At 31.3% G+C, this 19188-nt stretch overlaps 1 protein-coding gene across 2 annotated transcripts in view; it reads left to right on the forward strand.

Moving 5' to 3' along the window:
• Positions 1-19188, forward strand: part of Hacl (2-hydroxyacyl-CoA lyase) — a 51957-nt gene that overhangs the window by 20631 nt on the left and 12138 nt on the right. For both annotated transcript variants that reach the window (XM_067271393.1, XM_067271392.1), the window contains 6 exons: positions 1588-1795; positions 6984-7119; positions 7194-7299; positions 14990-15073; positions 15147-15248; positions 16670-16723. In XM_067271393.1, coding sequence (XP_067127494.1) covers positions 1588-1795; positions 6984-7119; positions 7194-7299; positions 14990-15073; positions 15147-15248; positions 16670-16723 — 690 coding nt within the window. The remainder of the gene's footprint in view (positions 1-1587; positions 1796-6983; positions 7120-7193; positions 7300-14989; positions 15074-15146; positions 15249-16669; positions 16724-19188) is intronic.

The following is a 19188-nucleotide window of genomic DNA, read 5'->3' on the forward strand; positions in this document are numbered from 1 at the left end:
CCAAACAATATGCCAAATTCTTGGGTTATGTAAAGGCTATAATTAAATATTAGAAATTAATTAATTTGACTAGAGGTAGGCAGTTATGTTTCCATCTCGTATTAAATGTAATAATTATAAATAGTTAACTTTTAATTCAGACATTTCTAAAATTTCGTTTGGAATCTGTCATTAAATTTAATGACCCAAGAATTTGACATATTGTTTGGCATGTTTATTATATAACGGGCTATGGTTGTTGATGTTTATAAGTAATATGTGTGAACACAAGTTTGGAAAAACGTGTGGTCACAAGCGACACTAAGATGCTAGCAGAACAAGTGCTAAACACAGACTGATTGAGAAAAAGATGCCGAATCCTTCAAAAAATTAGAAACAAAGATGATTTTCATTACTTAGCACTATTCCATCAACAGAAATAAAACAATGGCTGACCAATAAACTGTGCGGAGTATGATAAAATATGCTGTGAAATACATGATTACTGTCCAGTTTGTGAACAGAAACCAGGGGCCGTATTCTGGTCACCATCTGTGGTCTCTCGTCTTTCACAAGCCGGTCGCTGATTGGCTAATCATTTGGATTAGCCAATCAGTGATCGGCTTGTGAGAGACGAGAGACCAGAATACGGCCCCAGTTCTTTGCATTGAAGAGTATTTCAAAAAAATATCAGAAATAGACATTTATAAGATTTTTGTTACTTTTTAGTGTACTTAACAAAGCCCAACTTTAAATTTGATTAAAAATTACATAAAATTCAATATGTATAAATTGCAATTTTAAATATTTCCTGTAAGTTATGATTTTTTTTTTTTTGAATGAATATTCCATTCTCTGGTGTCAGACTGATTCTTTTTTTATTCTTATTCCAGATGCTCGTTATCCAATACTTATATCAATTTTCTACCGGTATGTTCATATTAAGCATTGAAAATAAAAATGCAGTTTACAAGATAACTTGTAAGGGCATCATTCGATAAACCATCAGTTACAAGTTAATTTGTTTTAGGTAGTGAGTTAACACTTTGACCCGAGTATGTTAGATTTTATCTGTCACACCCCATTATCTCACTAAGTTCATACAAGAATATTCAAGACAATACAAATTGCAGTATTATTCATCATTATCACTACCATTCCTTTCAGTTATATTCATTTCAAATTATGCCCATATAACATGCAAAATTTAAGTAATCATATTGTAAGAGGATGAAGATCTGGTTGGTTAAATTTGCACATTGTGTTTCTGATTTGAGATATTAGAATGATTTTATAGATTTCTTCTTAGTACCTCAAATTAAAAAATTACAATGCAGTTCTGATAATGTCAGTTCTAATAAAATAATTGACGTATACTGTTTTATAATTTACATAATAACAGTTAAACAGCGTTTTACATTTTTTCCTTACATGATTACGTTTTGGCTATTTATTAATATAACAATAATCTGTTTTGTTGAATTTTACTTTAATTAGTTAGTTATTGTTATTTTTTTAAAGAACTTGGAGTTGTTTCACATTATTTATTTATTTTACCCAATAAAATGAAATCTAGTACGACTTATGTGATATGAGTGTATATTACAGGCAGTAAAATGCAGTATGTATGGACGTCCAGGATCAGCTTACATTGATATACCAGGAAACTTTGTTGTAGGTGAAGTCTCTGAGGATAATCTAAAGTTTTATCCTGAAGTTCCTGAACCACCAGTTATGCTTGCCTGTCCCATGCTTATTAAAAATGCTGCAAAAACACTAGTTAAAGCAGAAAAACCATTAGTTATTATTGGGAAAGGTAATTTTTATTATTTATTTTCTTCTAATTCTGTGAACAGACATATGACATCTATGAGATACCAAGCTCTTTAAAGTAAAAAAAAAAAAAAAATACTGAAAACATCTGTAAAATCTTCTAAAAAATTTCTACTAAAACAAGGATATTATTATTAAGCCACAATAGATAACCATCCTCACTTTTCCAGCAAATTTTTATTACAAAACAAATATTTTTGGCCTTTAACAGCCTGCTTCAGGTTATTGAATGAAAAAATGAAACAAAATCTGGATGATAAAAAAATCCAACATTTAAATTATAATGTTCTGTAGCTTCAAATGCTATTTTAACTTAGAAAGTTCTATTTATAACTGATGTTTTGAAAAAAATTTTTAATTTAATTATAGCACCAATAGGTGTCAAAAACTTGTATATATAAATTAAACAACAGTAAATATCACTTTTTTACAAACCTGCTACCGGTGTGCTTTGTGAAAATAGTTTATAACAAACATTTTCGAACTTTTAAATAGCTCTTCTTCACGTGAAATCTGATAGAACATTTCAAAATGAAATGGGAATATTTAAATAAATCAAACTCCTGTAAGCCGAAATCCATTGTGACGGGCATGCGCATTCGTACGTAGATGGCAATTAAGGGTTAGCTTCTATTTCACCTGAAGAAGAGCTATTCAAAAGTTCAAAAACGTTTGTGATAAACTATTTTCACGAAGCACACCGGTAACAGGTTCGTAACGAAGTGATGATTTCTCCCCGGTGTTTGGATGATGGTGAGATTTATATTTAACGGTAAATATTTAACATCATAAGGAAATTATATGAAATTAAACATTAAGCTGTTTGTGTTGGGTATTAAACATATACTTATTCGATTAGCTATTTTTTGAGATAGCTGTTGTCATCCCTTAGGGAGTTGTCAATTAAGTGTTGCCAAGCTAGAGGTAATGTATCATTTTAATTGTTGTTAATACATTTCCCTTTTCTGTTGGTGCAAAATATTTCAAGATTTGTAGGGTTTTTAACCTTTGTTGTAAACTCTTATTATTTTGGCCTCTCCCCAGAGCAGTGACACCCTGGCTCATTTGTGTATTGGACAAGGCTGTAATGAATTATTTTTTACCTACATCATATTGATGTTCTTTAACTGTGTCTGTAAAATTAGAGCAATTAGTGTAAGCTTTTCTTATTAACACTGTAAATGCTGCTATTTTGTACTTTTGTTGGTTGTTTGAAGCTACCATGATGAGAAAAGGGTTATGGGTGGATTTGTAATAAATGTTTGTTATTATTTGCTATTTTATGAATTCAATATTAAGATCTCAAAAATGTACTTGTTTATTGCTGTATTGATCTAACTTTAACATTAAGCCATATTGATTATGATTAAAAGCCCATTTGGCATCTTCAGTGTTCCTTTCAAATCCTTCCAAATTATGAGAATGTCATCTACATAGCACATACAAGTGGAAAAGTGAGAAAGTTGATCTATTGTGATTTAGTAGAAAAGTTCCAGCTTTTGGAGAAATCTGCACTTGGATACTATTATGCTTTGTGATATGTTAAATGTTTTGAATTGGTTTTATCATTTTTCAAAAAAAAAATGCATGGCTTCTGTGCCAAGCCAAGTGACCTAAATCATAATGTTTTTTCCTATTATTTCAGTACACAGCACTAAAAGTAGATCAGTGCTCAGCATTACTACACTTAACATTGCAAAGTGACAATGCTAAACAGTGCTTCCTAATTTATGAAAAAGCTGATTTTTAAGTTTTATGAAAACTATGTACACCATTATTTCAAATGTATAAATTGTTACTTTTCTTTGATCATGAATACATATTTAGAAACGTAGCATGCCTTGTGACATCATGCAATAATCAAAAAGTATTCTCCTGAAAAACAATCATTAGAAACCCAAATTATTATTTTAAAATGTATTTTACTTGTCTGTAAAAGATATGGTTCTATGTTTGAAATTCAGATTTAATTTTGTTCTTTAATTTAAGTTTATTTAGGTAAGAAAACAATATGATGACATCACCGGCCAAATTTTCCTGTGGGCAAACATCTTACTACAACATTTTATTATTTTTCTTATAAAATAGACATGTATGTTTGGATACAAGCAAACTTGTAGCCAATCAGAGAAAAGCAGCATTAATTGCAACTAGGTACTGTACTGCATGAGATGTTTCTCAACTACAATTGAGAAACATCTCATGCTCATCTCTAACTAGTTGTTACTCAACTACTAACAAATTGTAGTCACTGAGCTTTAAAATTGACACTTCACTCCATAATTTGAGATATAGAGGTTTTGGAAGAAAATTATTTGAGATATACAAGAGAAATATATTGAATTTAGATTAAATAAATAAGCAATTACCTATAACCAGCATTAATTCTCTTTTAAACAAACATTTTCTTCCATCTTTAATGGTCATCACCAGTTTTCTATGCTTTGGAATGTTTGTAAAAGAATGCATCTTTCAAAAATTTTAAAAATTGCACGTCTTGAAGATACACGCATGCTCAATGTAGCTCTTTAAAAAATGAGTCTTTAAACTGGCTTCCTATTTTAAAAATTCAATGTTTATATAAATTATAAAGATAAATTTGATGACAATCTATTTTACGTCAAAATATGCCCTCCGTGTAGCTGCCAGTGAGTCCATTTCTTTAAAATTGATGGCTGTTCCCCTCTTGAACGTTTTAAATATCTCCAACTGTTTGAGATATTTTAGGCTGGCCTGGTCCTCGCGCTGTTGTAGTAATCATGCATTATCAAAGCCCACCCTGACGTCATTATCAATGGCATAAGAAGCCAATGCTATAGTGGAAAGACCTTTTTGAATGGCATATTTAGACAACATGCAATAGCACCAATATATTCACCAGGACAGTTCACCCTATGATTGTAAATAGGGATAGAATATACACCTGGGATATTATTTCGATCCAATCGGTCCTTATTGTTTCTTAAACAAGAGAAAACTGTTGGGGATCTCTGTAAGTGATCCTATTATTCGTAAAGCAGGCTATTTGTTTGTAGGTGTTGGTAAGGATCTTGCTGTAAGTAATAAGTAAAAAGGACTTGTCTCCTGGAAGTGCTGTTTCCACTGGTTGTTCCTGACGTGCAACCAGATCATTAATTAGGTGTTCGGGGTTAACCATGCTGCATAGCTACACTTGAAATATATTCCAGTTCCATTCTCTTATCTTCTGCCATCGAACAATGGGTGTAAGCCCTTCTTAGTAGGGCTTTAAAAGCAAAGATCTTGTAACCAAAAGGATTATGAGATTTTGCATGGCATGGATGAAAAACGGAGCATACGAGTTCTTATGGAATACCTTAGTTCTTAATCGGCCATGTTGTAACGTGATGTCTATATCGAGAAAGTGTACATTGGTGGAGCTTTGTTGTTCCGCCCACAACTAGAGGCCATAAGCGTTATCATTGAAAGCCTGGATGAACGCTGACAAGTTTGGTTTTTTTCTCCAAATAATCAATACATCATCCACGTATTTAGTGTACAACTTAATGTAATTGCTTACACCAGATAAGACACATCGCTTGAGTCGCCTGACCACCAATCCACAAACATTTCTGAGATGGGACTACCCATGGTGCTACCACACGTTGTCTTAAAACAAGGATCAAGGAACATAAATACTCCATTCAAAAAGGTCTTTCCACTATAGCATTGGCTTCTTATGCCATTGATAATGACGTCAGGGTGGGTTTTGATAATGCATGATTACTACAACAGTGTGAGGACCAGGCCAGCCTAAAATATCTCAAAGTTGGAGATATTTAAAACGTTCAAGAGGGGAACAGCCATCAATTTTAAAGAAATGGACTCACTGGCAGCTACACGGAGGGCATATTTTGACGTAAAATAGATTGTCATCAAATTTATCTTTATAATTTATATAAACATTGAATTTTTAAAATAGGAAGCCAGTTTAAAGACTCATTTTTTAAAGAGCTACATTGAGCATGCGTGTATCTTCAAGACGTGCAATTTTTAAAATTTTTGAAAGATGCATTCTTTTACAAACATTCCAAAGCATAGAAAACTGGTGATGACCATTAAAGATGGAAGAAAATGTTTGTTTAAAAGAGAATTAATGCTGGTTATAGGTAATTGCTTATTTATTTAATCTAAATTCAATATATTTCTCTTGTTTATCTCAAATAATTTTCTTCCAAAACCTCTATATCTCAAATTATGGACTGAAGTGTCAATTTTAAAGCTCAGTGACTACATTTTGTTAGTAGTTGAGTAACAACTAGTTAGAGATGAGCATGAGATGTTTCTCAATTGTAGTTGAGAAACATCTCATGTAGTACAGTATCTACCGTATATCTTGGCGGATAAGACAATAGTTGAATTATAAAAAAAGGCCCCGAAAATCCGGGGTCGTCTTATAGGACAGATACAAAAAATTAGATTGAAATTTATATAAATTAAAACCATTATAAAAAAACGGACAAACCGTAATTATTTACTAGTAGAGAGTAGAGTATGTTCACAAAATAGAATAGGCCATACAATGTTTTTGTGTATAGTCAAGGTCATTCATTACTCGAATTCCTGAATCAGTGTGAATGTTTGCAACAATCGCAAGGCAGTGCCGCCAGATGTAAGAAAATAAAATTTGATGTTCTTTCAAAAAATTATGAATAGGGCATAATTGTGTATATGCTATACACTGTTATTATCCAGATGATGATCGCTGATCTAAACAAAATTCCTAGGCCATTGATAGTTTGGGGGTTGTCTTATAGAACAGATATATGCTAAAACTATAAAACTCTGATGAAAATTTATGCCTCGTCTTATCCACCGAGATATACAGTAGTTGCAATTAATGCTGCTTTTCTCTGATTGGCTACAAGTTTGCTTGTATTTTATTGGTTGAAGAAAGCCAAGCATCAGACACTATTGATAAACTGTTTCTGTTAAGGTACATCAAAAAATGTTTAATTTATATCTAATACAGTTATGTACTGTACTTGCTATTGTATTAATAAAATACCATACTTTGAATCAAATCTATTATTGTGTATTGTGTAAGAACTTTATATCTCAAAATCAGTCTGTATCAAATTTTTTTTTCTCATTCCCACGAGATTGGAGAAGACAAGTTCAACTGTATTTCATTTTTCATTTTTTAAATCTAGGTTCAGCATACAGCAAAGCTGAGATGGTAATAAAAAACTTTGTTGAAAAATATAATTTGCCATTTTTGCCTACGCCAATGGGTAAAGGTGTCGTACCTGATACTCATCCTTTGTGTGTTTCGTCGGCTCGCTCAAAGTATGACATGTTTAAATTATAAAAAGTATACAGAATTTAGTAATATATTTATTTTAAAATTTGTATTTACATAGAGTTCTGTTGGAGTCAGATGTTATTTTATTGTTAGGAGCACGTTTGAATTGGATACTGCATTTTGGTCTACCTCCAAGATTTTCACCTGATGTTAAAATTATACAGGTGTTTTTCTTTTTATATACTTGCTTTAATTCTTATAGATTCTTAAATGGCATTAATATTATTTATACTATATTTATATTAAGTAAGTATGAATCATACTAAAACTCATCAGGTCTATGTAAGTTTCATAAATTAGTTTTATATAAATTTTCATTTTTTCCATCTCCCACGCAATGAATGAAGAGTGCATCGTTTTAATGACTTTAGCTTCTTCCCATTTTACAACCACTCCTTAGTTTCATATAACAGACAGTACACAAAAATTAAAATATTTAGTGAAAAAAAAAACTTTTTACTATGCTGAAATGTTCATAAAATAAATAACACTGAGGACACTGTGGACAGCATATATTAATACCAAAATGTATATCATTGAGTTACAAGTCACTCTTAAAGTATATTTTCAGTATATTAATACCAAAGCTTAAATGAAAATTTTTGGCAAAGCTCATTAAAGGAAAAGGAAGAAAATGGCATCAGAGGAGCTCACTGTTTAACTTGTGCACACGAAGTTCATGAAGTGGTATAAACCTTTGTTGCTATATGAAGAACTGACAAAGATCAATGACATCAGAAAAATTATACAATAAACAGAATAAACAAAAAAACTATAATGACTTGCTGGTTCTACCTATCATAAGAAAGAAAACATGCTGAAGAAAATTGAATACTACAACTACACTAATGCAGTTGTTTGAAAATGTCCACTGGATCCTTCAGTATGGTCCTAAACATATTCCACTGCGAAAAAGATTTAAAACAGTTAATTCCTTTGGTTTTGGCAGCAGTAAGAAGTTGTTCTGTGGAAAAATAATAATCGAACTTAGAGGTCACCACAATCTCAGCTATTTACTCAGTCCACAGATATCTTCTACTTCAACCAGCCATTAAAAATTTTAACACAGTAAGGTGGTACCTAGAGAGAGAGAGAGAGAGAGAGAATTTAAGACTACTCATTTTGGATAAAATGAAAAACTATTTTGTGCAGAAATCATAATTTCCTGCTTAGAGAGAATCCATTCCTATCACAATCTGGGACCATTTTATTAGCTTCAGACCCAACATTGTCGTGAGAAAAAAAAGAAAAATCATCTTGCTGGGTGTAGCGTCAACTCTTCCTGGCTCCTTAGATTCTCCTTGTGTGGCATGTCTGAGATTATTCTTTCAGAGCAAAAGTCCATAAGCCAGGATGGCCTTTGCACCTCCTGGTAAACAAAATTACTCATCCCACATACTTCTTAGAGTGAGAATTAGCAAAGTTTTTTAGACCTTTAATGCCTCAATCTTAACCTGTGGTCTCCTCTGCCATAGAAGCAAAAGCTACAGTCAATAAAATTCTTGGATCTTTAGCACCAAATGGGTTCCAATTTTATAAAATAGATGATGTTTCCTTACATCCATCTGTGCCATACTTCAAGATGATAATTTAGATAGCTAATACACTGTTATTAAACAAAGGATTTTCTATGCAACAGGTATTGGACATATGTGCGGCACTTTTATTTGTAATGGAGCATAATTATTTACGATTTAATGATGAAATTTACCTTCAGAAACAAGGAGTGCCAATGGGCTTGCCCCCCTGAACTAATTATGCTTAATTGAGCAGTTTTGGCTTAATTAATTATGAGAAACATTGAATTTACAGTATTTTCTGTACCCCTCACAACACATTATCCACTATTACATGTTCGATGTGTTGTCAATGTTTTGTTAGCATGGGATGGGACAGTTGATGACAATTTGTACAGTACACTTATCCAAATGTATAAGCTTCAATAAACTTCACAATAGAAAGTGAGAAAGTTTCTGGCTCTTTTAATAAATAAGTTGTCTACTGGACTTTTTTATGGTGTACATCACAAATTAGAGCCATTTCATTTTATTATGCCTTCCAGGTCTTTCCAACTCCGTAGGTATGTAAATAATGCTATTGTAGCACTTGTTCATGGAGCATGTATACTTCCCTCCTCACAAATGTTCATATGTAAAGAATTGCGATCATTGCCACAATGGTATATACAGTTCTTCAGAGTGTATGGTGCCTCAGTATTGGTTTCCAACCACAAATATTCATTAGACAAACATTTTCAGCTTTTTTATAAGCCTTCTTCAGGTCTGTCCTGAATTTACCAGTTGAATATTCTAAATTGGATCGTAAGGATGGTGGACTGCACGCCGATCTCTTTCATAAGCAAGAAACGAGAAAATTCACATCCAGGCGTTAAGTGTTAACGAATATCGCTATAATCACTAGCGCTTTCGACGAAACTATTTTCGTCTTCCTCAGGTGGATAAAAACGGATAAAATCCTCTTTCGAATCAAAAAATTTTCGAAATGCAAAAACCACTTTAGAACTTTGGAACACACTCACCGATGGAACAGAGCGAGAAGAAATTTAAATGTGCGCGCGTGGTGACGTAGTGCATGCGCTATAAATTACTGAAATGTGGAGCTAGAGGTGTTGTTTTAATCTGTTATATAAGTTAACCCACGTAACAGGCAAATCAAGCGTGGGCGTGTTGCACGGATTTAGTGCAGCGGTAAGAAAGGCCTCCCAAATAAACACGACGCTCCTGTTATTACAATGCCTGAGCATCATCACCTGGTCCCATAGCGGGGTGTTTGGGTGCTGTAACACCATTCTTGCTAGTTCGGTGTCTGCTTTGCCTGCCCTGATGGAAAGTTGGTGTTCGGAAATACGACAGGCCAACATTCTGGTTGTCGCGCCAACGTAATGGGTGCGAATACCAGAAGCAGTATTTTCCAATGGGATGGAGTAAACTCCAGACCTCTCTAGTACGGAGGTAGCATTCCTGTCGTTGCACAGTAGCCTCCTAAGATTTGGCCGTGGGGAGACTGGTAGAAAGAGCGCGTGTTGCCTAAAAACACGGCAAATACGTATGGTGACTTGGCCACAGTACGGTAATGCGGGAAGGACTACCGTGCATTCGTTTGGAACATGTAAGGCCGTGGGAGGAAAGAGCGATCGGCGGGGTACACTAATGCCAAGTACAGGTACCTCCTAAACAAGGTCAAAAGATCGCTCTTTCTTCCCATGGCCTTACATGTTCCAAACGAATGCACGGTAGTCCTTCCCGCATTACCGTACTGTGGCCAAGTCACCATACGTATTTGCCGTGTTTTTAGGCAACACGCGCTCTTTCTACCAGTCTCCCCACGGCCAAATCTTAGGAGGCTACTGTGCAACGACAGGAATGCTACCTCCGTACTAGAGAGGTCTGGAGTTTACTCCATCCCATTGGAAAATACTGCTTCTGGTATTCGCACCCATTACGTTGGCGCGACAACCAGAATGTTGGCCTGTCGTATTTCCGAACACCAACTTTCCATCAGGGCAGGCAAAGCAGACACCGAACTAGCAAGAATGGTGTTACAGCACCCAAACACCCCGCTATGGGACCAGGTGATGATGCTCAGGCATTGTAATAACAGGAGCGTCGTGTTTATTTGGGAGGCCTTTCTTACCGCTGCACTAAATCCGTGCAACACGCCCACGCTTGATTTGCCTGTTACGTGGGTTAACTTATATAACAGATTAAAACAACACCTCTAGCTCCACATTTCAGTAATTTATAGCGCATGCACTACGTCACCACGCGCGCACATTTAAATTTCTTCTCGCTCTGTTCCATCGGTGAGTGTGTTCCAAAGTTCTAAAGTGGTTTTTGCATTTCGAAAATTTTTTGATTCGAAAGAGGATTTTATCCGTTTTTATCCACCTGAGGAAGACGAAAATAGTTTCGTCGAAAGCGCTAGTGATTATAGCGATATTCGTTAACACTTAACGCCTGGATGTGAATTTTCTCGTTTCTTGCTTCTAAATTGGAATATTGGGAGGTGCTGAATACATTACAGTTCAAAATTTAAAAGATAATATTTTAAATATCGTGTTTGGAGCCATCTCATAAATCTTGAAATTTTGTGAAATACATGGTCCTATGTTCCATCTTTTGAATTGTAATATATTCAGCACCTGCCAACATTCAATTTAGAATATTCAACTGGTGAATTCTTGACAGACCTGAAGAAGGCTTATAAAGAAGCTGAAAATGTTTGTCAAATGAATATTTATGATTGGAAAAATATTAACAGGTATAGTTATTTTATTATTAAATATTACATGTATGTGAAGTCCTCTTACTAAAATCCAGAATCAAAGCTTGGTGTTCATTAGTATATAAAATATATTTTCAAATATATCTTTCTATATACAAAATTACAATATTCTAAAAATTTTATAAATAGCATCTAATATTATTTGAAACATTTCAATCTGGAATTACAGAATTTTGTAGTTTTAAACCTGAATCAGGTTTAATAAAATAAACTAAAAACATTTGTTAAGAGATATTACCTACAGAAACAAGGTATGCATATGGGTTCCTCTCTTTTTGCCATACTGGCTGAGCTAATTATGCAGAATGTGGAATTTAAGATCTTTAAATCTCCTCTGACAATATATTATACATACCTCTATATTTGTTTTGTTGACAATATCTTGTTAGCCTGAAACAGTTTTTATGAAGAATTATTACAGTTCATACAACTATTGTCCATTGTTTATCCACCTATAACTTTACTATGGAAGATGAAAAGGATAACAAAAATCACTTTTAGAGTTTTTTATTAATCCTGTATTGTTTATCATAAATTTGACTTAACCCCTCACATTATTCCCTATACATCCTTTCAGTCACTTTCTTACAAAAATGCTGCTTTATTTGCTCTTATATGTAGAACTGACTTGTATCTGTCCTCACAGCTTTTGGTGCAAAAGGAGCTACAATTTGTAACTACAGTGGTGACTAGATCAAGATACTCTTGTGCTAAGTTTAACTATATTAAAATGTTCTAGTCCAAAGATCACTATTTCCACGAACTACTTTACATGCTAAGGTATTTGCCCAATCTTCTATCCCATAATTACATCCTGTTTCATTATGAGTTGTTTTACATTTTCAGAAAACACAGTCTCATCTTGTGCACTAAACCTCAATTAACTTTATGCAGAATTCTCTGTAATGATAAGGATAGATATTTATACTTAGAGAAATCATTCATTTATGTACACTTGCAGTACTTGCAGATGGATTTGAAGCTAAATTACATAGGAACCATTATCAGAAAACAGAAATCGTCTGGCCAAATATCAAAATTATACAGTCAAACCTGTCTATAATGGAATCCCATGGGACCAAGCAATTATTCTGTAGTAGATAGGTTCTCCTATATACAGGTTACCTATTACAGGCATCCCTTAATTAATGCAATTAATTAATCCCTCAATGCTACCATGTATATCAAAATGGCATTAATCAAATACAGTGGTATCTCAGTACTTGACTGAACAATCATCACCCACTAGAACAAATTTTCGGTTAATAACAAATATTTTAATTTTAACTTTAATTTTGTCATCCATAAAAAGCTTTTTATGATAAAAATGAGTAACTAATTTAAAAATAAAATGAAACCTTACAGCTGCCTACCTTTGTCAGATAAAATTATACTCAATCCAGTTTGATTTTTCACTTAATGCGTGCAGAACACAACCATTTTAAGTGAATGAAGTGTATCAACAATATGTGTCTGTGACACACTAAGATTTGTTGGAAGTTTATGAGTTGTTATTCATCTATTTTTAACAATTTATACCTGCAATTCTTCTTTGTCAACAGTTTTTGGGTACCCTGTACATTATGTATTCTTTAGTTCGAAATTTCCCAAACAAAACTTTCAAAACCACAGTTGATACATTTGAAGTTTAGGAACATCTTCCCTGTACATAATACAAGTATTTTTTACTATTTGTATAAAGTTATATATATCCTCTACAAAACTTAAAAAGCATAATATGCCCAATATGCATTTTATCTGCATTGTATTGACTTTATTTTATTCCAATAAAATGTGTAAACAGAATACAATCTCACAATAGCAATAATGTGTTAAATTTAACAACTTTTATAATAAAATTACTATCTATGCTAAGTAAAGAAGCTATTAAAAATAGACAACAAATGTTCAGTTGAGCACCTAAGAGGATACTGAATTTTCTGTCATAAGGACTGATTTCCTTTCCATTTCTACATTGGATAGGTTTTGCTGTACACGGGTTAATTTACATTGATTTTTGCAAAAAATTCAAGAAACCAAAGAAATCTTTTGTTAATGACAGGTTTTTGCTATATACAGGTTTGACTCTATTTTAAATGACAGATGCTCTACAGAGCTTACCAAGAACATATTGGAACAGAATTACAATCCTTTATGGTTGGAAATATCAATACTGAGGCACTCTGCAGACCAGGGATGGCAAGCCTTTTTGAGCCTGCATGCCATATAGTAAGCATATTTAGCTTTATGTATTCCAAAGTTTTAGACTTTGAATAATGATATTTAAAGAAATTAAACAAGTATGCTTTAAATGTAAAAAAGCTGATTGAAAAAGGATTATCAGGTGATAATTCAAAATTACTCCTGATATAGACTGAAGAATCATATTTATTTTGGAAACCTTATGTATAGAAAATAATGACTCAGGTAATAAGCTTACCCTGATCTCTTGGACCCTTGGGTATTGCTCTTAGAAACTGCTGGTTAGAAACTATCTTTGTATCTATGGTACCGTGGATCATCTTTCACTAAAAAACTGTAATTTTGATTTTTATAATTGTTAAAAAGTTATTAATTTTATAAATTTTTCCTTTATATATTTATTTTATATCAGTATGTGTTTCTTACTGTTTAATCATTTACTAAAAACAAATCAATGCATGTAAGAAGAAATTTTTAAAAATTTTGTTCTCTTATTTAAAATTATGTTTGATATTCCATTTCAACAAACAGCTTTTGTCTGTAATGCACCATTAAAAGTATTTGATTATATATATTGTGTTTATGTTTATTAAAAGTGTTAATGCCAAAGATGGTCCTTTAGAGCAGTGCTTTTTTTAATCTTTTTCTCTTTACACACTTGTAAAATTATGGATAACTTTACATGGACAAGTAATTATATGAAACTATGAATTATGCCTATTTATTAGGCTTATATATGCTTATCTAAAGTTACTGTACATAAAAAAGTATGTACAATAACTTTAGATTATTATTTAATAATCTAGAGTTATTGTACATGCTTTGTATTTATGCTATGTAAATGTCACCTGTTGGCTGTACCAGCTCCAGTGTGGTCAAATATTTTTCTGCAGACTGGCAGTTGAAAAACACTGCTTTAGAGTGTTAATTAATATATTTGCTGTTTTTTTTTAAATTAGCATTGTTTTTCATTTATATAATACATTCTTGTACATATATTTATTGTTGTTATAACTTATTATTGTTTATTAAATAATTCATTGACCTTTTTTTATTGCTTTCTTTAATACATTGTACTGTACATAGTTTTTCCTAACCATTATTTTTTGCCCATTTGTTTCTCTCCTGTGAGACCAGACCTCTACCCCCTCTCAAAGACCCTGGAGTAAGTTTGGACAGAGTCTGGTTTTCTTCAACAAGCCAAACTTTACATTGTGAAACTTATTTATGAAACTTACATATTTATATTGCATTAAAAATATATTCAAAGATAACTTTATTTCATATATGTCAACATTAAATTAGGAAACATTATATCCAATTAAAGTATGTGTATATTAAATTTAGATAGATATAGTTCAAGAAGAATTACACAACAATGTCAGAGCTGAAGTGGCATTATCAGGAGATGTTACAGCTATTGTGGAACAAGTAAATTCTTTTAAAACAATACAATATCTACAACTAAGTTTAATATAATTAAAAAAATGTACTTTATTTTAAGTTACATAAAGAATTAGAACTAACTTCTTGGACTTTTCCACAACAAAGTAATTGGTGGATGACATTAAAAGAAAAATGTGCAGCAAATGCTGCAGCTGTTCAGGTAATAAACCAGTTGATCATTCTTAGTAAGTAATTCTCATTGAATTTTATGAAATTAATTAATTTTTTTCAAAATGAAAATGTCTTATAAAAATGTTCAGACTTTATGCCCATCAATAGAAGTGAACAAGGTAAAAATGAAGATCAAGAGAACATGCTAGATTATCTTAATGTAAAATGTTCTGTTAATCTTTCTTTTTATCTTGGGACCAAAAAAACACAACTTCAAATTATCAGGGTTTGAATTATCTGAACATTTTTCAAATCATAGTTTTTTGTAATTCTTGAATAAAATCATGGCACTATTTTATATAATTTCACCCATTTGTTTACAAATGTGTTAATATCACAAGTTATTACTTAGTAATTTAAGATCTTTCAAAAAAAAAAAAAAAAACCATCAGTTGGCATGTACTTAATGAAAACAATGAAAATGTAATCCAATTACATTCAAAGCAAGACCAGAAAATAATATATGAAAGAAGCTTAAATGCTTGAATAAGAATTACTGCAAATTTTATTTTGAGTTCGAGACTACAAAAATTATGTGATCTGATGAAAACAAACTATTAATGGCTAAAGCTATAAGTATGATTCTATTGTTAATATGCCTGCATATTTAATGAAGTTTGGAATTATTGAAACAATAGATTTTTGCAAAAAATGTCAAAAATAATTAATTAAATGCCAAAAAGGTTTCTTTCGTAAAAATAAAAAAATTCTCTGTTTGTTGACAATGTGTACAATGTCTGAATGACCTAAAGACCTTGAATGGACATCCAATAAATCAACAATGTATAATTGATGTAAATGAAACTGCCACTTGGGCATAAAAACTTTTTTATAAACGTGTAATATGAGGGAAGATTTCGAATTAAATGATATTTTTGCAGGTCACCAGACCAGATAATGACTTTGAATTTTATTGTATACATATTTTGAATTATGCAACTAAAATATATGCAAAATTCTATTCTCTTTGCCAGGGACTAGACTTGACTTTGAATTATATGATATCAAAATAATGAGGATTTAACATACTCTAAATTAGTTTAGACAATGAATCGTTGTTTTTAAAAATAATTAAATTTTATATTAAGAACAACCAATTCTGTAGGCCAATTTTATTTATATTCATAGTAATTAGTTAATAATTAAATAATTGAACAGACCAAGTAGAAAATTCTAATGCCAACAAACTAACAATTCAAAAACCATATTTATTTTCAAACTATTTGATGATACTTTACTAGGTTGACAATATCTAATAGAACATTGTATAGGTGGTTTCGATATATAAAGATAAAGTAAATATTTATTATTTAACTTATAAATAACTTATCAAACATTCTACCAAAGTTTCATGTTCATTGAACACTACATGCATTCTTAATTGATTATTAATACTTTCACATTTCCTAGGAAATGGCAAATGATGAATCATTACCCATGAATTATTATGCAGCTTATAAACAAGTAAGTATTTTTATATTTTTAATTCATTATTTTGGTGTATTTTGTAAACATAAAATATTTATTTATTCATGTTAGCAAAAATAACAAAACATTTTAATTTGTTGTATTTTATGTCAGGTAAACAAGTACACAAATATAACTAAACAATGAGCTTTCAGGTTTTTAGTTAGGATTCCAGTATTGAACATTTTAAACAATAAACATTTTAACTTAGCAATTTGTAAATAAATATATTATGTAAAGAGATATAATTCATTCTAAGAAACAAACTTTGCTAAAAAATATTTATGATTAGAAGACAAACACAAATCATGGAATGGAATATGATCTTGTGTGTCAGTCATGTGAAAAAGGACAATTGCAAATAATGGTACCGTATATCTCGGTAGATAAGATGATAGTTGAATCATAAAAAAAGGCCCCCAAAATCCGGGGTCGTCTTATAGGACAGATACAAAAAATTAGATTGAAATTTATATAAATTAAAACCATTATTAAAAAGAAACGGACAAACCGTAATTATTTACTAGTAGAGAGTAGGGTATGTGCACAAAACAGGATAACCCATACGATATTTTTATGAATAGTCAAGGTCATTACCCGAATGCCGAATCAGTGCAAATGCTTGCAACAATTGCAAGGCAGTGCTGCCAGATGTAAGAAAATAAATTTGTTGATTTGAAAAATTACGTATTCCGTTTATAATTCCGTATACGTTATACAGTATTATTATTCAGATGATGATCACTGATCTAAACTAAATTCATAGGTCATTGATAATTTGGGGGTCATCTTATAGGACAGATATATGCTAAAACTATAAAACTTCGATGAAAGTTTATACCTCATCTTATCTGAAGGTCGTCTTATCCGCTGAGATATACGGCAATTAACTGTCTGTACAAAAGAAAGACAAATTATGAAGCCTTCAACATTTACATTTGTCTTCTAGTTACAGATATTGTTTAGTAATTTTTTGTAATAGTTCTTATTGTTATACAGATTCATCTAGAAACAACTTGTTCACTGGTTTTATAATTCAGTAATTAATATAATATTTTTAAACTACATAATATAGAATCCATTATTGTAACCATGAATATTTTTATGTTATTTAATATTTTCAGAATTATCATGTTCCACTCATAAATTAAAATCCACTTATAAAACATAATTATAATTGAAACTCTAAATACACAAAATTTATTATCATTATCAGATAAATAGACATTTTATGTTGTCTTTTATTTCATTATCAGTCTTAAACTAGTGCTTTAAACATTAGACCTTAATTGTTTTAATTGTTATTTACACTACATTACTGACATTTCTTACTTCAATTGTATGTTAGTAGTGGTTAAAGCTGTATTACAAAAAGTAGCAAGACAAAAACACTTGAAGAATAGTACAATAATAATAATTAATAAATCTTCAAATTTTACATTCTTTTTAATGTCAGAGTCAGTAAAATCTAGAATTTTCACTAAATGTAGTTTTAATTACTCACCTCACTTAACTATAGTGACACACCTTGCTTACTTTTCCAGCAGACAGTTGTATGCATTACAAATATTTTTGGCTTTTATTTTTCCAGCTGTTATATATATACATAACAGGGAAAAGTATTGGAATCATGTCATATTTGACCCTCAGAGTTTTTTTTGCAAATCTTCACATTTTGAGATCTGGTTGAGCAAGCAGCCACCATCAGACCCACATCTAATATAAACACTAAGAGATATCTAGAAAAATTGGAAATTTATAAGGCTCAAAAAAGTCCAGGTGCATCAACCATAGAGATGCAGACAACTTGTTTACTGCATGGATATTGTCCATAGCTAGATACTGTCATAGAATGTCATTAATTTTGTGATATTAATGATGTAATGATAAGGAAATGATGTAAAATTATTTGAAGAAAATATTTTGAAACTTATTTAATGAAAAAAAAAAAAATACATGTATACATATAAGTAACCCTATATTGTTCAAGAATCAACTGCACTTAATGTACTTGATAGGCCATTTAATTTATGCCTTGATGTTCTGCAAATAGTTCTGATGCTCAATATACCAACTTTTAAATAGCAAGAGTTAAAAATGCAGATCTTTTTTTATTTTAATGCTAATACAGTAGCTTGCTTAACAAGCATAATTCGTTCCAGAATCTTACTTGTAATGCAAAACACTTGTTAAGCGAAACAGTTTTCCCATATAAGTTAATGTAAAATACAATATACATTGTTAAGGACTGTGAATCATCATCATCATTTTTACGAAATTTAATTTTATTAAAGGATATTTATTCATTTATTTTTACTTTTTATTTATGACATTCAATTTTATTAAAGAATGTTTATTCATTTATTTTTACTTTTTGTTTTATTTCTTTTTTTATTTATTTTATTAATTGCAATTGCTGTTATTTATTTATTTATTTATTTTAAAATAACATCCTTGTATTC

Source organism: Centruroides vittatus, unplaced genomic scaffold, assembly GCF_030686945.1.
Source record: "Centruroides vittatus isolate TY-2023 unplaced genomic scaffold, ASM3068694v2 contig_397, whole genome shotgun sequence".
Taxonomy (NCBI): domain Eukaryota; kingdom Metazoa; phylum Arthropoda; class Arachnida; order Scorpiones; family Buthidae; genus Centruroides; species Centruroides vittatus.